The 24,799-nt window shown below is 30.8% G+C and overlaps 4 protein-coding genes across 5 annotated transcripts; 1 reads left to right on the plus strand and 3 right to left on the minus strand.

The window, feature by feature from the left end:
- Positions 1-67: 67 nt before the first annotated feature.
- Positions 68-5,883, minus strand: LOC145743445 (dipeptidyl peptidase 2-like). Its single transcript, XM_082561405.1, has 10 exons — positions 5,793-5,883; positions 5,419-5,629; positions 4,587-4,726; positions 3,880-4,043; positions 3,131-3,331; positions 2,633-2,813; positions 1,961-2,155; positions 1,461-1,604; positions 1,046-1,194; positions 68-680 (listed from the first exon to the last, which is right to left on the minus strand). The coding sequence occupies exons 2-10, from the start codon at positions 5,606-5,608 to the stop codon at positions 533-535; spliced, it is 1,512 nt and encodes a 503-aa protein (XP_082417531.1). The 5' UTR covers positions 5,609-5,629; positions 5,793-5,883; the 3' UTR covers positions 68-532.
- A 369-nt stretch (positions 5,884-6,252) lies between these two features.
- Positions 6,253-12,910, minus strand: LOC145741720 (uncharacterized). Its single transcript, XM_082559359.1, has 9 exons — positions 12,631-12,910; positions 12,305-12,392; positions 9,316-12,127; positions 8,996-9,156; positions 8,735-8,857; positions 8,507-8,610; positions 8,099-8,299; positions 7,631-7,860; positions 6,253-7,502 (listed from the first exon to the last, which is right to left on the minus strand). Exons 1-9 carry the CDS (start codon positions 12,792-12,794, stop codon positions 7,390-7,392), a joined length of 3,996 nt encoding a protein of 1,331 aa, XP_082415485.1. The 5' UTR covers positions 12,795-12,910; the 3' UTR covers positions 6,253-7,389.
- Positions 12,911-16,059: 3,149 nt separating this feature from the next.
- On the minus strand, positions 16,060-18,729 carry LOC145741933 (cornifelin homolog B-like). The gene is made up of 4 exons (XM_082559630.1): positions 18,129-18,729; positions 17,722-17,866; positions 17,095-17,231; positions 16,060-16,670 (listed from the first exon to the last, which is right to left on the minus strand). Exons 1-4 carry the CDS (start codon positions 18,186-18,188, stop codon positions 16,563-16,565), a joined length of 450 nt encoding a protein of 149 aa, XP_082415756.1. The 5' UTR covers positions 18,189-18,729; the 3' UTR covers positions 16,060-16,562.
- A 2,045-nt stretch (positions 18,730-20,774) lies between these two features.
- On the plus strand, positions 20,775-24,635 carry LOC145742671 (uncharacterized). Of its 2 annotated transcripts, none has more exons than XM_082560448.1 (8): positions 20,775-20,932; positions 21,310-21,429; positions 21,905-21,931; positions 22,118-22,234; positions 22,831-22,971; positions 23,182-23,412; positions 23,685-23,818; positions 24,005-24,635. In XM_082560448.1, exons 1-8 carry the CDS (start codon positions 20,852-20,854, stop codon positions 24,120-24,122), a joined length of 969 nt encoding a protein of 322 aa, XP_082416574.1. In that variant the 5' UTR covers positions 20,775-20,851; the 3' UTR covers positions 24,123-24,635. The 2 variants fall into 2 exon arrangements, with proteins under 2 accessions (XP_082416574.1, XP_082416575.1); XM_082560449.1 differs by having other exon boundaries at positions 20,788-20,932; positions 21,313-21,429.
- The last annotated feature ends 164 nt before the right edge of the window (positions 24,636-24,799 follow it).

Below are 24,799 nucleotides of genomic sequence, written 5' to 3' on the forward strand. Positions count from 1 at the left end.
GTTCAATCCCCACTGCTCTCACACATACTGTAGCGCCCTTGAGTAAGGTGCTATAAATGGTATGAACTCCCGCTGAGCCAGCACTTAACAGGAGCATAACACTCTAACCCCAACCAGTTAAATATATATGTTGTCATTATACATGATAAAATTTAGTTTATTGGTTCGCATAATATGATTTTTGTTACACTCTTAATACAGTTTTAATTGCTTATAATTCATTATGCATAATCACAGTGATTTTGATTAATTGCACAATCAATTACAGACTGAACTTTAAAAGGAATCTTAAGAAAAGTAAGTTTTAAAATATGATATATGACATTTATCTTTTTACCAATAATTTTATAATAAGAAATCAAAGAATATACTAAATCTGGAAATATTTGCATTTCAATAGGTCTTTTATGAAACACTTTTGGTACAAGTAAACTGCTGTAAGTAAAATTTAAAATTAGCAATATCCAAAATAACATAACATGGCAAAATCAAAAAAAATGACTTCAAATGAAAATGTGAAGGAACCAAATAATTACAACATTGATGCTTTCTCGTCAGCATTGTAATCCTCATAACTTTGCACAAGTTTAAAATAATGATCAGTTATCCATCCACTAATAATCGAGGCTTCTTGTGCTCGAACGTCTATCACCGATTGAGGGTCTTTTGGGTTAGATCCCCTGGAATAAAGTAGTAAATTAATTTATGTATTAGAAATATATATGTAATAGGCCAATTTGAATAGATATAGTAATCAACATATAGTGGTCAATGTAAATTTATGTAATGGTTGATATGTACATGTACATCTTTGAAATAAAAAAAAATGCTGTTTGCAGTGCTTAGGCAAAGTTACCTAGGTAAATTACAAAGCTCAGGTGAATAACCAAAAGCCCAAGTGGGTTTAAGCGCAAGACTATATGCCAAGTGCTTAAATGGAAAATATAAATCATACAGCTATTTATTTAATTGGTAAAAAAGGTGCAAAAAGAAATATAAATGAAAGCATAATCTTATGTTTAAAAAAATCAAACATTTTTAGAACCTCAAATCTAAGTGATGAGCTCCCCCTATAACTGTAAGAGCATGAATAGTTGGGTTTAAATTAGTTTTGATTCCCCCATTGCCCCATGGGTCCAAGTCCCCATTTGAGAAAATAATGTTGGTGGCCAGCTTTAGGTCCTCTGTCCAAAACTAAAAAAAATATTTTTTAATATGAGTTTTTAAAGATAAAATAATATAAAATATTGGATTACTTGTACTTTTTAATTCTCCGAAAAAAAAAACTCTTGTACTTTATGGTTCTAGCAAATTCTCTTTCGTACTTTACGGTCCTATCTAATTCTTTCTTATATTTTACAATTCTTACTAATTCTCTCTTGTTCTTTATAGTCTTAAGTTTTCCAAGATACTTAAAGTACAAGTAATCCAAAACTTTTATTCAATAAAGTAACACTTACGTTCATATCTGCCCAGGTATTTCTTGGTACAACTTTAACATTTTGTAAGCAATATTCATCCCTCATTTCAAGTGTAAATGGTAAAACTGGAAACATATCAGTTTTGTTGTTGGTTCCACCCGGTAAAACTATCTCAGTACAAGCCTGAAAACGGGTAATAAAATTATTAGTAAAGTTTGCATTATTTAATATTTATTAATCCTTGATGTGGAAAGGTTGACCTTACAGCCTTAACATAGAATAACATCAGTTACCCCTACTCAGTCTCAAATTGACTTTGGCAGTTTGGAATATTATAAATAATAATGGCCTGATAATCAAGCTACTGATTTTGATCCCCACTGATCTCATGCTGTAGTGTCCAAAGTATTGGCTTAGCAGGGGTTCACACCGTTTATAGCGCCTTACTCAAGGACACTACAGCATGAGAGCAGTGGGAATTAAACCCAATATTTAGTATCTAGGGATAAATCAATTTAAAAATGTTCCATAAGCACCACCTGATAATTCCAAGCTTTTGCATCATTACCCAACCCACATCCAGTTGGATCAGCACAATCCACAAACTCCTTCATAATATCAAAACATTCCATCTTCAAATTATTCGTTGAAGTTGTTCCGTTGTAAAATAAACCAGCTCCAGCTGCTAAACCTTCTATTGCTGACGGTGCCTTGGTGATCAAGTCACAGGCAGTCTAGTGACAAAAAAATTTATGTTTTTGGATATATTTTTAATTGATGTATCTTAAATACAAAAGATAAGTCAAAAAAAAATAGGCATAGTTTTGATATTAGTTTCTAATGTTGCTCTGACATAATTTTTAGCTAGTAGTAATACCAGTTTTTACTAAAAGGCAGATGTTTTAGGACTTTACAGTAGATTACTATTAGGTCTTACTAAAAGATCTTTTAACATGCAGCAGTCAAAATTAAGCATTTTTTGCCAAAAAATGAAACAAAATAAAAGCATCAATCTCAGCACTATACTATCTTTTATAAAATAAACTCACAATTTTACTTTGTCATTACATTAAACTAGTCAATAGCATGCCCTAAAGTTGGGATTTAAATTGTGCTAATATGATCGCAACTAATATTTACCTGCGTGCCAAGCCAATAAAATGGACATACATATAAACACCTTGCACTAAACCAAAATTTTAAATACTTACATTTACAGGGTAGCCGGGTAATGGAGCTAACAAATCAGATGGGTAGGGATAATTCATCATAGCAAGATCTGTGAACGAGTTTCGAACCCAGCCGTAAAAGTGATCCAAGTTAGTGCTACTGATTGGTTGGCAGGTTTTAAACACTTTGGTGATTTCGTCGTAATTGTTGTTAGCTGCATAGCTATAATAATAAAAATATTTTTTGTTATATAATAGGGATTTGTGGAATTTGTGATTTAATGTCATTTACATCTAAACAAAATTTACTTTAACATTCAGATATTAAAACAATGATTATTATAAGTACCATTGTACATATACTGTTTTATTCCATTAATATTGAACTTATTTAACATAAACACTTTTATACTATGAAAAAAAAATGCTATTAACAAATACTAAGTTAAACCAAAAATGACAAATCAACCAATATGAAAAGTGCTAAACACAAATAAAAACAAGTCGAAAAATTGGCTCAACATTTACTTTAAAACTAACCTTGCCGTTTGTGCAAATCCTTCCTTTACAGTCTTCACACAGGAATCACTATGTTTTCCGAACACTGAGGTAACAGATTCCCAGAAACCGTGTCTATCACCATGTCCTGTTATCCAATATAGAGGAGCACTTGCTGCCAGTGAGCCAGCAACTAGGTTCGGGTATTTAATTCTCATGTAAGCTGATAGTTGACCTCCATAACTAAAAAATAATTAGGTTTACAGTTTGAAAGACTTTAGAGAAATACAAAATGGTTGCAAATTTTTTTTAACCATTAAGGGATTTGGCTATATTTTGATAAAACTTTTGGGTGAAAATAACGTAAATATACATACAAGTAATAATAAAATTTACCAAAAAAAATATATTTTTTGTCCTTATAATTTTTTTTTGTAGATATTTTTATCCTCGAAGTGGAAAAGTCAAATGCGCGACTTAAACATAGAGTAACATCTGTTATTCCGACCCAGTCTCGAGTTGCCTGTGGCAGCTTGAGATATTATAGATTATAATTGCTCAATAATTATGCTGCTGATAAAATGCTGGCTCAGCAGGAGTTCATACCGTTTATAGCGCCTTACTTAAGTGCGCTACAGCATATGAGCAGTAGGGATTGAACCCACGACCCCATGTGTGGTGTAGCAAGTGTTCTTACCACTACACCACGCTGCCGGTCATAAAAGTTTCATGTTTTTTTTTAATTTTATCAAACCTAGGTTACATAGAACCTTCAAAACTAATTTATTTACCTTCCACCAAATGTAATAACAGGAGCGTTAGGTGCTTCATGGAATTTCTTTAAATATCGAATCAAATAAGCAAAGTCAGCCATGGCTTGCTCTATTGTAAGAAACCCAATATTGTCGCCAGTGTAAGAGTCTTGGCCAAATGGTAGAGATGTCCCATAATATCTCTATAAAATTTGTACAAAAAATACAAACTGGTTTTTGTAATATCGGGGTTAGAATTCTAATTATGTTACAACAAATACTTTTTATTAATTGCATAATAACAACGAATAAAAAAGAATAAAATAACTTTATATTATTAATTGTATATATGTCTTAAATTTGTTAATTAAAATTTAACGAACGACAAAATTTACCATACTTCAATTAATAAACCAATTTTTTTTTTTATCAACCTAAAAAAGTAAGCCCACGACCTCGCGGGTTCAATCCCCACTAATCTCATGCTGTAGCGCCCTTGAGTAAGGCGCTATGAAGGGTATAAACTACTGCTGAGCCAGCACTTAATCAGCAGTATAATTACTGGGCAATTATAATCTATAATATTCCAAACTGCCACAGGCAACTCCAGAATGGGTCGAAGTAACTGATGTTACTCTATGTTTAAGTTGCGCATTCGACTTTTCCACATTGAGGATTAAGAGATATACAAAAAAAACAAGACAAATTACCCTTAAATTTTATTAGGAAAGAGTTTAAATTCTTACATGTTCTGCAAATACGACCATAGCTTTCATATTGGGAGCTAAATCAGTAAGAAGACCAGAAGCTTTTTGAAATCCATTAATATCTCCTTCATTTCCAGTGTAAAAGAAAATTGGGCCAGTTTTCGGAGTCCAGTATTGATCTACAAAAGTAATTAATATATAAATATATAAATTCAAGGTTTTTAAATACCCTAAACAGCTTGTTAAAAAAATAAAAGAGTAAAAGCTTGTGTACTAAGAATATATAAAGAAAAAAAAAATTTTAACAAGTTGGCATTAGACTGTTTATTAGTAAAGTAAAAAAAACTATGCTATTATGTTTTTACCATTAACAGAACTTAGGCTATTGCACGCCAATAAAAAATTGCATGTTTGTGGTTTAATGATAAATCAGAATCAAATTAACATTTAAAACTGGCTTTAAACACATTTAACCATTACCAAGCAAAAAACGCGTACTTACAAAGAGTTAATGTAGGTTAATTAAACATAAAACTTATCGTTATTTTTTTAAACGACAAATACTGCCAACAAAAACATCACATGATGTAAACAAACAACAGTTAATGAAGTAATAAACAATTAAATGAAGTCACAAACAAAGAAAATAACGAGCGGTAAACTAATAAAATTTATTATTAAAGCCAATTTAGAATTAGAGAAAAGAGTTATCAGCCAAAAGTTCCCAAAATTAACAAAAATTTAGCAGTTACTTATACCCGCTATCTGTTAGCAACGTTTACCGATATTTTGTGGCCAATTTGCGTATTTAAACACATAAATTATCATATAAAATTGCTTATATATTTAAAAGTATCTTAGATGAAATTACCTGTTATCAAATAACGTTGTTTGTAGGTATTATTGCCGTGACTATAAAAGTTAAAATGGTCGATGAATTGATCAAAATATTTGACTTGAAATGCGGGCGCAGCATTGGCAGCAGCAGGTTTTTCCAAAGATATAACATTAGAATTAACAACGCTAGCACAAACTGTACATAACAGGGCTATGGTAAACATTTTGACTCGGCACTATGTTTCCTGTACGTTGAAAAATAACGTTTGACAGAAATGTAAACATTATTATATTAATTTACATACGAATTTTTAGTAAAAATGTTTGAAGTATCAGCTCATTTTTAATATAGGGCAGTTTTGGTTACAAAAAAAACGAATTAATTGACTACAAAAATAACAATTCTACCTGTTAACGCTTATCTTTTACATGACCCTAAAAGTAAACCTAAATACTTTACGTTAACTTTGCCTTATTTCGTGTTTTATTCATACTAAACTAAGGTTTACCAAACTTTCTAACTGGTCTTAAATAAAACCTTTTAACAACAGGACCTATCACATGAAATCGTAATATTAAACTGCTGGCGAGTGCTTGAAACTTTTTTCTCTTTTTAAAAAGCGAGCGACTGCGTTAAAAAAAGGAAGATGTCACGAAAATAATTCCCGAGGTTATTCGCGGATACTTTAAACATAGTTCAGGCATACAGGCTAAACCTTAGCCTAAAATAAATAGTTTTAACTTAATTGTGCACTTTTTTTCACTATTGTTTATTATTAATACAAATACCTTAATTTAAATCAATAAAATTTTAGAATTTAGTTATTTTCGCAAGAGCTGCTTGTTTAAAAATAGTAAAAGCTTATTGACAAGTATTGTATTACAATATAACAAAAACGTTATAAAAACGTTGAAGCAACTAAAACCTAAAAAATAGCCCATCAAGTAACTTTTTAAAAATAATTCAAAATTTAAAAAGGTAAAATATAAAAAATGCACCTTTATCGCATAGAAAATTTAGAAAAATAGCAAAAAATAATATTTTGTTAGACAATATGTTTACTAAAATTGGTAAGCAAAAATAACCATAAACAATCACCAAATAATCATGAACAATCATTAAAGGGAAATATATAAAAAAGTACATATATGCTAGTGTAAACTGTGTTTATATAGTGCAAATTTTACAAAAAAAAAGCACAAAGCTTACAAAAAAAACAAAAAGGTTTCAAAAAAGCACAAGCTTACAAAAAAGCACAAAGCTTACAAAAAAGCACAAGCTTACAAAAAAGCACAAAGCTTACAAAAAGCACAAGCTTACGAAAAAGCACAAAGTTTTCAAAAAAGCACAAGCTTACAAGGCTTACAAAAAAGCACAAAGGTTACAAAAAAGCACAAAGCTTACAAAAAAGCACAAAGCTTACAAAAAAGCACAAGCTTACAAAAAAGCACAAAGCTTACAAAAAAGCACAAGCTTACGAAAAAGCACAAAGTTTTCAAAAAAGCACAAGCTTACAAGGCTTACAAAAAAGCACAAAGGTTACAAAAAAGCACAAAGCTTACAAAAAAGCACAAAGCTTACAAAAAAGCACAAGCTTACAAAAAAGCACAAAGCTTACAAAAAAGCACAAGCTTACAAAAAAGCACAAGCTTACGAAAAAGCACAAAGCTTACGAAAAAGCACAAGCTTACAAAAAAGCACAAAGCCTACTCTAGAAAAAATTTTTTTTTTTTTAAATATGTTCGTAATTGCAAGATAATAAGTTTTTTTATTAGATTTTAAACTTGAATAAAAAAAAAAAAATGTTAAAATTTAACTTTATTAAATGGAATTTTTTCTTTTAATTGTAGTATTAACAACATATGCAAATGTTTTACAAATATAATAAAAAACTAAACTAATATAAAATCATATTCCTAACTGAGAAAAATCTTGAATTAGTTTTTCAAAAAACTACAATCTAATTTACTTTGCTGTTAAATTATAGCTTTTTAGTTATCATTTTTAGGGTTTCGGTGGGGGTGAAGAATAACTAGTATTAGAAGAACAAATTGGACTTGAATTAAAAGTTGAATTAGTTATTGATACAGAAACATTGGGTGCATTTTGCGGCGAATCTACAAAATTGTAAAATTATATCATTTACTAAATTCTATACTTGAATACTATAAGTTTTTGTTAAATTAAGTTAAATAAATGAGAATGTTAAAATGTATTTAAAACCGAAAAAGGCTATAAAATTTACCTTGTGGCATATCAGGAAATATAAATTCAGAATCCCACAGACATATTTCACAATCAATTAGCTTGATTTTATATTGAAACAGTTTTCCATTAGGTTTATTATTTTTTATTTTATGGTTTACTATAAAAGATTTGTTTCCGTGAAAACCTTTTCGAAAAATATCGTAAAATATTAGTGCTTGTGTTAAATACCCTTCATTTTGTATTGATATTTCAACATTTTGATTCCACCTAAATTAAAAAAGTTGCCTTAACAATTTAATGGCAATAGCACCAAACTGAAAGTTACCTTATTATAAAGTAGTTATATAGGTCTCATATTCTGATATAAAAAAAACTAAATGATTTAAGTAAAGGCCTTTTTTAATATTTAAACCAGAGCATCTAAAGTAAAACAAGAAAGCACCAATACTACTATTTTCTATTCTTACAAATTCCATACTGCAGTTGTAAAACAAAATATGTTTACCTTTCTATTGGAAAAGTGTGCTTGGCAACAACAGCATTATCAGGGATTTCAAGCTTTATAGATGAGGGTTCATCATAAATTCCCCATTCTAAGGTGGAAAAACCTTCATTTTCAGGAACCCTTTTTCGATATCCAACAGACTTCATTTGTTTTTGAAAAAAACTCAAAACCAAATCCTTGATAAATCGAACGACTCGAAATCTAAAAATGATATAAAGCCGGTATTATTGACAACTATTGTTATATTTTATATATATATATACGCTTTTTAATAGGCCAGTTGGTTTTTAGCTAGTTAAAAGTTAGTTTTATTTGCCCAAGAGTACTAAAGTACAGTTAAATTGTTAAAAAATGTATATACACAATAAATAACAAAATTGATCATACTAAATTTCCCTAATATCTTACTTGCAAAAATGTTCAACTTCGAATTCAATGATATTTGAGTTTAATAGCAAGTTAGTACTGGTAAGTTTTCGCCAGTTTTTAGTATTTACATTTTTGGTTTCAATCTGCAAAAAAGTTTAAAAACAAGTACTAAAATAAACTAATTTAAAACACGAGTTCAGGCTGTAAGGTTAACCACATAACTTTTTGAACTTATATAATAAAAAATAGAACATATTTTTAACATACTGTAACTTCTAAGTTTTCTTGATAAGAATAACAAGTAGGCAAAGAAATTTTGACTGGCTGGTTAAAAGTTGAATTGTCAGATTTAACAAACAGTTCGGGTGTTAGTACAAGAAACTCTTCCTCCTAAAAACAAAAAAAAAACATGCAATTAAATATTATTAAAAGCAACGATCATATCTAATAAAATAGATAAAAGAGGTAATAAACAGACAATATCACCAGTTTAACTTCGCACATTTAATGAATTCGAAATTATCTTACCTTTTTTTCCTTGTAAGAAGCCCCAACAGAAATACGAACATCTTTATCTAATGCACCTTCTGGTATGTTCACTACACAACCAAACACCTTGATTATATCTCCAGATTTTCCCACCACTTTTGAAGTTGAATCGCCATGGTAACTGATCACTGACTTCATTTCTATAAAAATTGTTGCACTATTTATATTTAAAAAAATAGTTTATTACCTAGCTTATTTTATAAAAAATTATAGACACAAAATATCACATAACTTATAAACAATCTAGTGTAAACATTTTTTAAATATTGTTAAGTATTAAATTTAGTTTTATAAAATACCTTTGATTTCATGTAAATATTGATTCAGACTGTTGTTAAGTTCTGGTTGTAATTCGATATCCGACTCTAAAATTTCCTCACATATATGAATAACATCATCCATTCTTTCTCTTAAGTCTTCTTCCTTAACTAATCTTAAGTAATTCAGGGCGACCCAGGCATATTCGGATTTTTTCATCTCCATTTTAATTTCATGGTAGTAATTGTCAAAGCAGTCCAAGGCTTCTTCAACATTTTTAACAGCTAATAGATATTTTGCACAGTGGTTTAAAGCACCTGAAGCCATGTAAATTTTGTTCACATTTTCAATTGAAATCTTAATGAGTTCCTTACAGAATCTATCACTTTCTTCCAGAAAACTTTTATCGCAGGTTTCTTTTGAATTTATAAGGCGTGTGCTTATACATATTAGGTAAGTAAGAATATGAATATGTATAGTGGTTGTATTTGTTTGCCTTACCAAACCATGTTCATACATTTTTTGATTTCCAACCTGTAAGGAATCGATGCACATTTTTCTAGCAGTTTTTAAATCATCAAAACTTTCATTATCTTCACCTTTTAAAACCAACTGATTAAAACTATTTATACTAGCAAGATGCTTACTTAATAAATCAAATTCATATGATTTACAGGCAAAGGAAGCTATCTCATAAGCTAGTTTTGAATGCCACTTAGATGGATCATAATCATTGCTTTCTGTTACCTTTTCATTAAAAAACACGCACCGACTTTTGCTGTGTAGAACCATAGCAAGTCGTTCCGCAAAAAACACATTTCTGTGCACATCTTCGGAAAGAAAAAGATCACAATCTTGCAATTTTGAAATTTTGTCAAAATCCAAAGTGGCACAGTCTTCCATTTCATCACTGAATCTTATAAATTTTTTTTCATCTACTGAACTCCTATGTAAAAATTCAAACTCTTCCTCACCAGCAATAACAACAATTTTGGAATAAAACTTGGCAATAAATTCAGAGGGAAGGCATTGTCCAGCTTGTTTACATAATTCCACAACTTTTTGTGCAATTTCCTTAACGTTTTCAGTTTTAGTTGCTTCAAACTCATAAAGGTTGGCTACCTTTGTATCAGTTAAACTTAACACAACATTCCAAAGTTTTTGCAATGCCATATCCAAATAGTGATTGCATCGCTTAACTGTGGAACTGGTACACCTTGAACCATAAACTTCAAGTAAATAAGCAAGTACTAACTCATTTAAAATCCAATCAAAATCTTCTTTTTTAGTCTTTAAGAAAATTGAGCATATTTGATTTAAATTTCCTATTTCAATACAATGGTCCAGTAAACATTGAATGTGAGGAAGTAATAGACCCATTTTTGACCTAGTTATAGGGTTTCTAACATCTTTTGTAGACAGCAAAGCTAAGGCATAAACCATGTCTTTAAAATGGTCAAAGGAGTTACCATGAGGCCTCAAGCGAAAAACCTCAAGAACAGAGTGGTTAAAAGTATAACAGAATCCAAATGTAGTTTCTTTTGTACAAAGTCCAAAATGAAGCAGTCTGGAGATAAAGTTTCCACTTTTAACTTTGTTCTTCAACCTTTTAAATTTGTTTGGTTGTAAGACTTGAAATAAAGAATCAATAACAAAGAGGGGTATTTGATAATGATGCAAATAGGCTAAGCATGATAAACACTTCCAATGCAAGATATCATCTTCAAGTGCAAATAATGTTGTTACAATGTTGGCTAATAGATCAGGATTTGTATTGACACTGGCTATTTTAGATGCAGTATTGTATTCAAAATATTTAATATAGTCTTGGTAATCAAAGAACATGGACCTACAAAAGTTCCTGATAATTTGCAAGCAAAGAGGATTCCCCTTTACCAGTTCAACCAATTCTTCAGCAGCCGCCAAGTTTTTTGATGTACCTTTATTGCTGTTTAAATACAGAACACCTTCAGAATTAGTAAAACCTTTAATTTCAAATTTCCGATAAGCTGTTAAGGAATTACAAACATTGACTTTACTTAGTTTGCTTGTTGAAGCTGCATCCAGAACATCTTGTTTGCTTACATCTACTTGTAGATCAACCATTTCATTTATGGATGTTGCTTTATCATGAAACTTGACTTGTGAAGTCTTCCAGTCTTCTTCTTCTTCATCACTTATTGATGCCTTTGGATTATCTTGTTTATCATCTTCTTTAATATCATATTTTTCTGCCTCTGGTTCTTTCCTATCTGATGCATTTTTACTTTCTTGTTTGGTCTTTAATTGATCAATTTGTTTGCCAAGCAATTCTTTGTCATCTAGTCCAATAAGCTTATCATGTGTTGTAAAGTAAACATGAAACTTGGTAACTCCAGTTGCCTTTAGATCAACATTTCTTAAAAAATCACAAAAAAATTTTTGATCAGAAACTTTTAGGTTTTCAACAATAATAAGCAGTGGAACACTACAGCTGCATAAAACATCAACAATTTTAGTGGCTTTATCATTTTCCATTTCAGACAAAATTTCCAATCCAAAGTTAATGTTCTTGTTAAGTAGCTTATTTTCATATACTAATTTACCCAATATATACAAACTGTCTCTTAAGTCTTGGTTCAAGACAGAACAGTCAAAAAAATGAATAACTTTTCTTGCTGCATTAAAATAAGGAAATAATTTTTGTAGCTGTTGCATAATTCCTGTTTTTCCAGTTCCTGGTTTTCCATAAAAATGTAAAAGTAATACTGCCCTTTCTTTGACCAGCTGAAATACAGCATTATATTCTTCAGTGAAATAAAAATTTGAGATAAAGTTTTCAGGTGTTGTTGATGCAGTACTACTTTCAGCAACCTAAAATCAAATAAACATTATTTTTATTTATACCTTTTATAAAGTAGCCTATCTAATAAAAAACAAAAAGAGAAAATATAATGCTCTTAAGTATGTGTAAGTTTCTAAACATTAAAAATTTTACTTTTAATAAAAAAACAAATTAACAAAAAAACATTCAAAAATTAAAGTCTATACATTTTTAAGATAATTTGATACATCCTCAGGTTCATTATTTCCTATAAGCTGTAACACATTAACATATTCCTCTCTGCATACTGGACATCTTTAAATAAAATAATTATAGCTTTAGGAATATACTGTAACACAATTGGTGCAAACAAGTATAAAATAATTCATTGTATAAATCTAGTTGATACATTTACTTAACTATAGATAGCAAATTTACAGAAGAATTGTTAAAAGAAAACTAGTAGACCAAAATTTAAGACCTGTGTATGTTTAAAAGTAATTTACGAAATTGCAAATTGAAAAATTTATTAAAAACATAAATGCAAACTCACTTAATGTCATGCTTCTGATAACCAATATACAAAATTAAACAATGCTGACAGATATGTTGACCACATGGCAAAACTAGAATAGGTATTTGGTGGATTTTTTTACAAATGGAGCACGAAACTCTATTTTGGTGTCCTTGGTCACTGTTTATGCGTGCTCTAGCCATATTAATTTAAAAAATTAACACATTTGATCTTGAGTATAAACAAACATTGTAAAAACAAAAAAAATTGTTTTAACAAAGTATAACTTTTTAACTTCACAGACTAATTAATCAACCTAACAGGTACTCTATGAGAAATATATACAGAAAGTTTATTTTGCTTATTGGTTTTCAATTAATCATACAATAGTTTAGTGAAAAAAATCATTTTAAGGCCTTAAATAAACCTTTTAAATAAATTCATAGATGCCCGCTCTTGCCGCTTAGCTTGCCAGACTGCTAAGGGCCTATGTAAAAGGTGGAGTGCTTGTGCGGAGTGCGGAATATTTTTTGCCTATGTAAAAGGTGGAGTGCATGTGCAGAGTGCGGAATGTTTTATTTTTTAATGACGTCACGATCTGCGTGGGGGACTTCATTAAAATATTATTTCATTGTGTTTATAGCATAAAATAAATATTAAAACAACCGTGATATTCAAAATGTAAAAAAACATTTGAAGCAGTTTATGACTTATTATAAAAGTTTTTGAGCGGAAATGACGTCATAACCCCTCTGTGCCACATTTTTATTGCCCCAATCTTAAAGTAAATTCAATTTTCAATCGAATTTTGCTAACTAAAAGTTGGCACAAAGGGGATAAAGGGGTCAACGGGAGCAATATTTGACGAAAATACGTATTTCGATTATCAGTTTTTGAGCGGAAATGACGTCATAACCCCTCTGTGCCACATTTTTATTGTCCCAATCTTAAAGTAAATTCAATTTTCAATCGAATGATGCTAACTAAAAGTTGGCACAATAGGGATAAAGGGGTCAACGGGAGCAATATTTGACAAAAATACGTACTTCAATTATCAGTTTTTGAGCGGAAATGACGTCATAACCCCCTTTAGTGTATCAATCGATTGCAAATTGAATTTACTTTAAGATTGAGACAATAAAAATGTGGCACAAAGGGGTTATGACGTCATTTCCGCTCAAAAACTGATAATCGAAATACGTATTTTTGTCAAATATTGCTCCCGTTGACCCCTTTATCCCCTTTGTGCCAACTTTTAGTTAGCATCATTCGATTGCAAATTAAATTTACTTTAAGATTGGGACAATAAAAATGTGGCACAGAGGGGTTATGACGTCATTTCCGCTCAAAAACTGATAATCGAAATAGATATTTTCGTCAAATATTGCTCCCGTTGACCCCTTTATCCCCTTTGTGCCAACTTTTAGTTAGCATCATGCGATTGCAAATTAAATTTACTTTAAGATTAGGGCAATAAAAATGTGGCACAGAGGGGTTATGACGTCATTTCCGCTCAAACACTGATAATCGAAATACGTATTTTCGTCAAATATTGCTCCCGTTGACCCCTTTATCCCCTTTGTGCCAACTTTTAGTTAGCATCATGCGATTGCAAATTAAATTTACTTTAAGATTAGGGCAATAAAAATGTGGCACAGAGGGGTTATGACGTCATTTCCGCTCAAACACTGATAATCGAAATACGTATTTTCGTCAAATATTGCTCCCGTTGACCCCTTTATCCCCTTTGTGCCAACTTTTAGTTAGTATCAATCGATTGCAAATTGAATTTACTTTAAGATTGAGACAATAAAAATGTGGCACAAAGGGGTTATGACGTCATTTCCGCTCAAAAACTGATAATCGAAATACGTATTTTTGTCAAATATTGCTCCCGTTGACCCCTTTATCCCCTTTGTGCCAACTTTTAGTTAGCATCATTCGATTGCAAATTAAATTTACTTTAAGATTGGGACAATAAAAATGTGGCACAGAGGGGTTATGACGTCATTTCCGCTCAAAAACTGATAATCGAAATAGATATTTTCGTCAAATATTGCTCCCGTTGACCCCTTTATCCCCTTTGTGCCAACTTTTAGTTAGCATCATGCGATTGCAAATTAAATTTACTTTAAGATTAGGGCAATAAAAATGTGGCACAGAGGGGTTATGACGTCATTTCCGCTCAAACACTGATAATCGAAATACGTATTTTCGTCAAATATTGCTCCCGTTGACCCCTTTATCCCCTTTGTGCCAACTTTTAGTTAGCATCATGCGATTGCAAATTAAATTTACTTTAAGATTAGGGCAATAAAAATGTGGCACAGAGGGGTTATGACGTCATTTCCGCTCAAACACTGATAATCGAAATACGTATTTTCGTCAAATATTGCTCCCGTTGACCCCTTTATCCCCTTTGTGCCAACTTTTAGTTAGCATCATTCGATTGCAAATTGAATTTACTTTAAGATTGGGGCAATAAAAATGTGGCACAGAGGGGTTATGACGTCATTTCCGCTCAAACACTGATAATCGAAATACGTATTTTCGTCAAATATTGCTCCCGTTGACCCCTTTGTGCCAACTTTTAGTTAATATCAATCGATTGCAAATTGAATTTACTTTAAGATTGGGGCAATAAAAATGTGGCACAAAGGGGTTATGACGTCATTTTATTACAAAAAAAAATACTCCGCACTCCGCATTCTGTACTCCACCTTTTACATAGTGCCGACTGCTAACCCTTTTCGTTTCGTTAAGACAGTAAAAAAGTAAAGTCTACTTGCAGACTTGCAAACAATAAATAAACTTTCTTATTATCATTCAGTTTTTGATAATCCTAATTTATTATTATTGCTGTAGGTCTCTACGAGCTGACAAAAAATCAATTATTCAACCACCCAATTTCAAAAGAATTTTGTGGAAAAGTAACGTATAACATCAGGGGATTAACCGTTTGAATAATTTTTTTTACGTTGCGTAGGAAACCAGTGTTGTTAGAAAAATTTAAAAACACTACACAAAAAAACTAGAAAAACCTAATTAAAAAAACTGTTAAAACAACAAAATTATATTAAGCAAACTTTGACATAGCATAGTTAAAGAATTTCAATCTGCCGATTCGTTTATTTTCGAGACTAGCAGAAATATAAATGACCGGCAGCGTGGTGTAGTGGTAAGAACACTTGCTACACCACACATGGGGTCGTTGGATCAATCCCCACTGAAGCTGTAGCGCTCTTGGGTAAGGCGCTATAAACGGTATAAACTCCTTCTGAGCCAGCACTTAATCAGCAGCATAATTACCGGGCACTTATAATCTGTAATACCCCAAACTGCCACGGGCAACTCGAGACTGGGTCTTTCCCACATCAAGGATAAAAATATATAAAAAAAATATTTAGGAAACTGTAGCATGAAGGTAGCGGGGGTAAATGATCGAAATATTACAACGAAATTTTAGCAGATTGTTTAAACTTTAATATAACCAAACCCTTTTTCACAATTTACGTAAATATGCAAGTAATGTTTTGTATAAAGTAACAAACATAGTACAACCGAATTACAATTTCAAAAAGTGGCAAAAAAGAAAGAAAAAAACAAAAACGTCTGTGAAACACAAAGAAAATGTACAGAGAGTGTTAAAAAATTAATATTTACAAATTAAAAAAAAACGATTTAAAAACTACAACAAAGAAATGAAACCGAAAAATTCAATTAAATGAAAATTTCAATCTATTGAACGAATGTGGTTTAAATAAATGGAAATAAAAACAAAAGCTAGTTTTAAACGCAAACTTAGAACGAAAAAAAAGAAAGTAAAACCTTAAGTTTGTTTTCCAGGATTGTTAAACAACTAAATCTTAAATTGTGCTTTTATAAACTGTAATGATTTAAAAAAAACTAAGTTTAACAAAGGATTTTGTTGGTAGGACTTCGTTGTAAAAAATGGAAAACCATGTTGGTTTCTAACAGCAATTTTTCTCATAATTTAATTTCGTCATTTCGCGATCAAGTTGGCAAGCAACACATGGTGCGCACCAGCAAACAGTGCAAGCATCGTTGCACATTGAGCCCTAGTAAAAAACCATCAAAATTTTAACCATAACAAAATTGTATACAGCACACATTAAACTTGTTTTAAAGTAGCGAAATGTATAACGTATTACAAATAAAAATGTGCAAAATCACATAATAGTTAAAACATGGTATCTACCCCTTTACACTGTAGCACTCTTAAGTACGGTTCTATAAACGGTATAAACTTCTGCTAAGCCAACACCTAATCAACAGTTAACTACCGGGCAATTATAATCTATAATAACCCAAATTTTCAAAGCACATCGAGACTGGGTCGGAGTAACTGATGTTACTCTATGTTTAGGTCGCGCATTCGACCTTTCCACATCGAGGACAAATAAAAACAAACAAGTAATTATTTAAAATACCCCAAATAAAGTCAAAAAATGTTGATTTTACGATAAAATATTTCATACTTACTTCAATATTATGACGTTCTCTGAACGCTGCTCTCATTGGCCACAAGCCAGACAAACAACAACCAATACAACAGTGTTCGCCCATTCTGTTAGCCACACAACCAAGATAACAGTTCCAAAAAAACATCGACAAACAACCTTGAAAAATTAAAAATAATTTATTTGTTTAATTAATATTACGATTTTTTTTAATAGTATTAAATTTTTATTGATTACGAAGTTAAAAACGGCAATATTTTTCAACAAATGGTAAGTTCACCGGTAGCGGGGTGTAGTGGTAAGAACACTTGCTACACAACACATAAGGTCGTGGGTTCAATCTCCACTGCTCTCATACTATAGTGCCCTTGAGTAAGGCGCTATAAACTCCTGCTAAGCCAACACTTAATCAGCAGTATAGTTACCGGTCAATTATAAACTATAATATTTTAAACTGCAACAAGCAACTCGAGACTGGGTCGAAGTAACTGTTGTTACTATATGTTTAAGTCGCGCATTAGACTTTCCCACATCCAGGGTAAAGATATGTACAAAAATAGACATTAACCGTTAAGAAAGTGTCACTCTAAAATCAGATGTGGCGTCGACATTTACAAATTGAGAATAAACATTAAAATAATAAACTTACATCCCGGTATGTCGTTACAACAATCACAAATCTCAGACGACCAGTTGTTTTTGATTCCAACACGAGGCTCGGTGATTACTGTAGTCGTTGTTGTTGAACTTATGTAATTACCGGGTTGTTGTACGACAACGGTTCCATGACTGGTCTGTAAATGCAGTCAATATACTTATTTGTTGGTTTTATAAATTGTGTATTAGCAATTAAACGGCAGCTTAAGCTAAAACATTGTATTGGAGTGACAATATGACTTGAAAGGTAACAACGAACGGAAATGACGTTAGGTAACAACGAACGGAAATGACGTGAAAACACCTCAGACACTATTGAATATTTCAACATACCAACAAATACAATATAACATGGCATTAACCTACACACTAATATAATAACATTATGAGTATTGTTACCTCGTTAAGTAGGATATTGTCGTTATTTAACGGAGCGTATCCAAGTTGGTTTGCAGCCATTTTTGCAACTTAAAAACTGAATTTTAAATCTAACATGGTACAAAAACATTTAAAATTTATTTTTTAAGAAACTTACCTTTTAACAGCATATAATAAAAAAATATAGATGTTATAAAACCGCCGTTTTAATCACTTAAAACATATCACTACAAAACTGTCTGTAAATATTGTATAAATAAAAGCGTGACAGTTTGTCATCTCGCAAAAATTTTGATTCTGCCTTTCCTTTACCCTTCTATCTGTCGCTGCGGTTTATTTCAAGAATTTTTTTGCAATAAACAAATAAAAAATAAAAAAGAATAAAACTGCATATTTAGTGTATTAATATTTAAATTAACATGAACAGTCGAACAACCTATATAATATTACCAAACTCCCCTTTAACACTGAAATGCTTTTGCACATGACTTTGACGTTTAGTTTATTCGTCTAAAACACGTTTTTTAACATAAATTAGACAGACATAAACGAATTTTCTCCTATACAAATGTATCGCTTTTTGATATATGAAATTTTAAAAATACGTCAACCCAATTGAATAACGTTTTTCCTAATGCGAAACAGTCTTACTTTAAAAAAGCGAAATTTTAGTTTCGACATTTTTTCTATTAGACAACGTATAAAAACTGCTGACAACGTTTATTACGCATATTGTTTTTATAGGCATACCAAGCAAATTTCTATATGACAAGAACTAAAAAATTCCCATTTTTGCGTTGCGTTTTCTTCTAAATTACATGTTACAACACGTTTTTAAGTAAACATTCAGTTGTTAATTCAATTACAAAACTGCTTTTTTGCTTAGATATCACGAATAGAGCTTTAAACATAAATCAATTTAAAGCTGACTTATTATAAATAAACTCCCTTTTTCGTTAGTATAATATTCCAATTCAAAACAAGAGCTTGGAAATTACTCAAGCATACAAAAGGCAATACCGGTTCAGGCCAAGTCAAAGCTGAAGTCGTTTTGCTTAAACCTAATACATGCTTTACCAACTATTTATTATTACATTTCGTTAAATACAAGAAAAACTAAAACGTTACCTATAGTTCAACAATTGTAAATTTAAAGCCTACTAAAAAATTAGGTTTGTTTTTAAAATTTATACATATGCAATTTGAAAGCTTATTATTGTGAAAAAAATTAGCACGTATGTAAAATGTTTGAGTCTTACATAGATTAAAATTGAATTATAGGTGCCAAAATCTTTCACGATTCACGTATAGATAAATATATAAAAAAATTGCCCTTCGACAAATAAAAAAAGGTAGTCTTTTTTCCAAAGATAATTTTTACCCCTTTATAGCACAACCTTTACCTTATCACGCTTAAATTCCAGGATGTTACCAGAGCATACATTATAGGATATCAGCAATTTTTTAAATTATAGGGTCACTGAAATTGCCAGTAATTTCCACTGAAAATAAAGGAAATTAGAGAGAAAAACACAGGGTTTTATTGTTGTATAGAACCTTTAAAACGGTGAAACGATCGACATAACTTTGCATTGATATTAATAAAATTTAGAATGCAGAATATTAAACTATTGATGGTACTTAGTGAAAAAATTGTATCAGAATAAAGATTGAACAATTTTTAAATATTTAGATTTTTGTTGTTGTTGTTGTTGTTTTTTTTTTAAGTTTAAAAAAGAAGGATATTCTCTAGTTTGAAAACCTAAGGTAATCATGACGGCTTTAAACAAAAAAAGCAATATTTCAAGTTTTATTACATCCGACAATTTTTTTTTTAAACAAATAATTGCGTTTTTTTTTTTTTAAACATTATTTGTAAAAGTTTGTAAATAATATTTACTTGATCTAGCCTTTAATTAAATAAACCTTATCAAAAGTTAATAATTAATGACAATGGAGCGAGTATTATTGTTATGAAATAGGTTTAAATCTTGGTCTAATAGCTTACTACAAAGGAAGATCTAAACTAAGATAAAATCTAAGTTAAAGATCGCATTTTTCTTTGTTCTAAGACAATAATAACGTAAAACCTTTAGGTTTAAGTGAAGCGTATAGTTATAGGTCATTTCAAATCGTTGAAGCAGATCCAACAACAGGTTTACGACCTATATAAAAGGTGTACCATAAAATGGGATTTTGTATAGCTCAATAGACAGATTTAGTTATTGTAATACCTAGAATTTTTATCACTTCATTATTACAACGCATATTAATATTTACTTAATTGGTATGTAAATAAAAAATCTTATAGTAGTAGAAGTTTAATATAACAAACATTAAATGCGTACGTCTTTAATAAAACTAAAGTCCATTAGCGTTTACGTGTTATAACAAACAAACAGTTAACTCCCAATGGAGTTGAACAAGACCAAAATTTTTGTCCTGTTAGATAGCTTTATAGGATTTACTTTTTTTAAAAGATTCTTTAAAAGACGGAAAAAGAGTTTATTGTTAATATTATTGTTATTGTTTTATTTACCTTTTAAACGTGTACTGTTAGACGTTAATGCTTTTTTTAAAATGCTATACTTTACAGTAAAAAAAAACACAACAAATGTTAAAAAGCAAAGTCAGTAAGCATGTAGTTTTGTTTTTCATTTCGTAATGCCGATTGCGCACGATGCGTAAAAAACAAAAATATCAAATTTTTCAGTATTACAGATCTGTTTAAAACTAATTTAAATATGACAGTGAATAATAAAGCCGACTTGTTAGTAAAGGAGGATGGATCGACCGAAGTTTTACTTGAAGGAAATAATCAGCAGGTAAATTTAATGTGTGTTTTATTTAGTTTTTTTGCGCATCAATAAAAGTAAAAAATCAAATATACAATATCTACAGTATTAATAAGATAATAAGAAATGCCAAAATCGATTTAAATGACTTAAAACTTGTCATCATCAGTATGGTTAAAGATTTCATAGTATAATATATGACAGGGTTACCAAACAAAAAAATAAAACTGTTTAATGACATTTTAGAAGTATTTTTATAACCATACGTTTTAATAAAAAGAGCCTATATTTTTCCCGACACTTGTTTGTTTGTAATGTACCATGTTTTGTTAACGTAACCTAATGTTATATATTGAATAAATTTTAAAAAATATTTTAAAGTTTTGTAACAATTATTTTAAATTCAGAAGGCACGCCAACAACGTAGTTTAAAACAGCGACGAAAGTTTCAACTAACGGCGGTAATTTTGCTTTTACTGCTATGTTGTGGTGGGGTTGTGTTTACTGTTATGATTGTAAAATACCAGGTAATTGCATCAAATTTTGTTTTTACAAGCAATTTAAATAAATCTGTTTTTAAGCAAAAAAAATTAAAAAATAGACGCAATCAATTAGTAACAGTATACGACATACTGGTTCATAATTTATTTTGTATATATCTTTATCCTCGATATGGGAAGGTCGAATGCGCGACCTAAACATAGAGTAACAACTGTTACCCCGACCCAGTCTTGAGTTGCCTTTTGCAGTTTGGGATATTATAGATTAAAATTGCCAGGTTATTATGCTGCTGATTAAGTGTTGGCTAAGCAAAAATTTATACTGTTTATAGCGCCTTACTCAAGGGCGCTACAGCATAAGAGCAGTGGGGCTTAAACCCACGACCTCATGTGGTGTAGCAAGTGTTTTTACCACTACAACATGCTGTCGGTTTTACACCGGTTAAGTTAAATTTTAATTGCTTTTGAAACCCTCAACAACGATTTTTTTTAAATATTTCAGAACCACAACCACTACTTGAACAACAAGGTAAAGATTTTAAATTAATTCGTATGATGACAAAAACTTTAAAAATATAATTTACACATCAAGTATCCGGGAGCCTAAAATGAACCAATTGTAGCGCTTAAACCTTTTAATACAAACTTAACATAACCTTTATAGTAGATAACAGAAAAACGTTTACCTTATAGCTTGTTTATTTTGACTTTATAGCATAACCTCAAGTACAAAATGGGCGGTGAGGTTAGAACTTGTGGAACAACTTTCGTGCCTGAAGAAAACGCCGAAGTTATTGAAATTGATGACACGATTTCTATCACAGATGGCGCTGTAAGTTTAACTTCATATTTAATAATATTACTCATGGGGTATGGGATCGTTTATACAGCACAAAACGTCCAAAATTGGCCATTATAAGAACAATGAATTGGCCCTTTAAGCATCATCAAATGAATAGATATTACATATTTTTCCCTTGACAAGTTTTTTATTTGACTTATTGGTAACGCATACTTTTTTTGTTTGTATATATCTTTACCCTCGATATGGGAAGGTCGAATGCACGACTTAAACATAGAGTAACATCAGTTACTCCGACCCAGTCTCGAGTTGCCTGTGGCAGTTTGGGATATTATAGATTATAATTGCCCGATATTTATACTGCTGATTAAGTGCTGGCTCAGCAGAAGTTCATACCGTTTAAAGCGCCTTACTCAAGGGCGCTACAGCATAAGATCAATGGGGATTGAACCCATGACCTCATGTGTGGTGTAGCAAGTGTTCTTACCGCTACACTACGCTGCCTTGTTAAAATTGCTTTTAAAAAGTATTTTTTATTAGTTAAAAAATCACAAAAGATCTCGTCGATTTTTTAAACAACTGTTTTTTTACGAATTTTAACTCCAACTTTAAATCTTACTGTTTAGTCCGACATGACAGCAGTTAAAATATTGGGAGAAGATGGTCCTATTTGCATAGTACGAAATGACAAAGATATCAATAACTTAGAGTCTTTTGTTTTACCCAGCAATGACGTATTAGAGAAAAATATGTTTAATACAACTGAGGTATTTGTATGTATATTTATAAAATAAAAGCCTCTAGCCTACTATTTAGATTTTAATAAAACTTTTTTAGCCTTAAAGTTAATTAATCTTTCAATTAAACAGTTTATCTTTACAGATTGTTAAATTCAATATTTTCAATGATTACATTAAACTGATTATCTTTAAAACGTCTTACCTTAAAATATTGCCATTAAACCAGATTCGTTGTAGTCTACAGAGCCTATGCCAGTTGTAATGAGCGACAAGGTTTGGGAAATAGACTACGAAACGCACATTGAGCGACCATCTCAGCTTATTTCAGATATTTGTGGAACTGATGTTGTGTACTACGGCATGAAACCAGCAGAAGACGAAGACATGTCCGGCGACTTTTACACCAACGACGCAGTCGTAGATGACGAAGAATTTAACAATAAATTAATGGAAAGGGAGCGTCGTAGTGTAAGTTTGGTTTTAACAAATTTTACTTCATGTTAAATGCAAATCAATAAATACAATTACGTAGTTTTAAATTTCCAAACTTTATAAAATTTAAATATCTAATAAACCTATTTAGGGTCTTACTTCACTAATTCAGTAAATGTAACTAGGACTCTTTGTTTTAACGTTATATTTAATTAACTGTTAGCTAACAAAGAATAATGTTTTTTCACTATCCAGTTATTGTTGCCACCTTTGCTGTATGTATAATATTACCTTAATTTGGTTGTTAGATATCTGAGGAAAGTCCGCGGGAAGAGACAAGCGACGAAGAGAGCGAACTCACGGCAAGCGAAACTACACAAGAAAGCGACCACAACAGAAACTGCTGTAATGTTTGTACTAATCCTCACTTGTATTGCGAATGGTAAGACAACTTTTTAAACATTGGTAAGAGAAATACAACCAAATACTAAATGGCATGTTACATATAGTCTACCTAATAGTAAACCATGTATTGTGTTGCAGCCTTGCTACTTTTTGACTTATCTTATTTGCAACTTAGTTCAATGTTTTAAATCTGTACATTAGAAAAAATGTTATTGCTTTGTAGGATATGTTTCGATGCGGGCCAGCATGTATATACTTCCTTGTTTCAGACGTGCTATAGACGGTGCCAGGTTGTGATGCCTTGCAGTTGGTGGGATCTTAGAGCATTTGCCCAAGTTTAGTTAATACATAAACTTTCACAGCAGTGATTTCAGCTTGTTTAAGAAGTGAACATTGTACATACGTTTCTGCTTTCAAAACATGCCTTTAAAAACTATGAAAACATATTTGTACTTCTGTCATCGATAACTTTTAAATAGGTTACCAATAAATTAACTTTACAATTCCATTTTGACATTATCTTGGAATCTATTCTTGATTTTTTGTCGTTACGCTATTGTAAGTTAAACTTAATTACACTACATTTATATATCTAAGGCTGGTGTATATGCTAAATAAAATAACAATTTGTAAATTTTTTAATTACTTTTGATTGAAAATCTTCTGTACAACGTAAAAAATTACCCAGTTGTGTTTTGGACTTTATTGAAGTAGTTTGAATGCCCAAAAACTGCTAGCCTTTTGTGCAAAGACTGACTACCTAACTATCTGACAACAAGTACCAAATAATCAAGGTATAAATTGTTATTTTAGGTAAACTACAAAAATTGTTTAATAAATATACATTGGTTCCATTTTGTTAACTTATTTTAAGATCACAACTTTCTGTTGAATATTTCTATTGCAATTTCTTGTATACAAATACGTTGCCATGACAAACCTAAGCCGAGCGTCACGTGACACAACGGGAACCGAAATACCTGTAAAGAGAATTTCCCTTGCTTCCTGTTTTATTTTA

The sequence above is a fragment of the Corella eumyota genome, chromosome 2 (genome assembly GCF_963082875.1).
Source record: "Corella eumyota chromosome 2, kaCorEumy4.1, whole genome shotgun sequence".
NCBI classification, from domain to species: domain Eukaryota; kingdom Metazoa; phylum Chordata; class Ascidiacea; order Phlebobranchia; family Corellidae; genus Corella; species Corella eumyota.

What these genes read in the sequence shown, in the direction of transcription:
- LOC145743445 (XM_082561405.1), bottom strand. Translation starts at nt 5,608, where the DNA reads ATGTTTACCATAGCCCTGTTATGTACAGTTTGTGCTAGCGTTGTTAAT. An exon ending in TGGTCGTATTTGCAGAACAT is followed by an intron (nt 4,044 to 4,586) that starts GTAAGAATTTAA and finishes CAAATTTTATAG; the next exon opens with AGATATTATGGGACATCTCT. An exon ending in ATACCTGGGCAGATATGAAC is followed by an intron (nt 1,195 to 1,460) that starts GTAAGTGTTACT and finishes TATTTTTTTTAG; the next exon opens with TTTTGGACAGAGGACCTAAA.
- LOC145742671 (XM_082560448.1), top strand. Translation starts at nt 20,852, where the DNA reads ATGACAGTGAATAATAAAGCCGACTTGTTAGTAAAGGAGGATGGATCG. An exon ending in TTGAAGGAAATAATCAGCAG is followed by an intron (nt 20,933 to 21,309) that starts GTAAATTTAATG and finishes TTTTAAATTCAG; the next exon opens with AAGGCACGCCAACAACGTAG. An exon ending in TTTCTATCACAGATGGCGCT is followed by an intron (nt 22,235 to 22,830) that starts GTAAGTTTAACT and finishes CTTACTGTTTAG; the next exon opens with TCCGACATGACAGCAGTTAA.
- LOC145741720 (XM_082559359.1), bottom strand. Translation starts at nt 12,794, where the DNA reads ATGGCTAGAGCACGCATAAACAGTGACCAAGGACACCAAAATAGAGTT. An exon ending in TATCAAATTATCTTAAAAAT is followed by an intron (nt 12,128 to 12,304) that starts GTATAGACTTTA and finishes ATTTGATTTTAG; the next exon opens with GTTGCTGAAAGTAGTACTGC. An exon ending in CTTCTTACAAGGAAAAAAAG is followed by an intron (nt 8,858 to 8,995) that starts GTAAGATAATTT and finishes TTTTGTTTTTAG; the next exon opens with GAGGAAGAGTTTCTTGTACT.
- LOC145741933 (XM_082559630.1), bottom strand. Translation starts at nt 18,188, where the DNA reads ATGGCTGCAAACCAACTTGGATACGCTCCGTTAAATAACGACAATATC. An exon ending in TTGTAACGACATACCGGGAT is followed by an intron (nt 17,232 to 17,721) that starts GTAAGTTTATTA and finishes TAATTTTTCAAG; the next exon opens with GTTGTTTGTCGATGTTTTTT. An exon ending in GAGAACGTCATAATATTGAA is followed by an intron (nt 16,671 to 17,094) that starts GTAAGTATGAAA and finishes GTTTTTTACTAG; the next exon opens with GGCTCAATGTGCAACGATGC.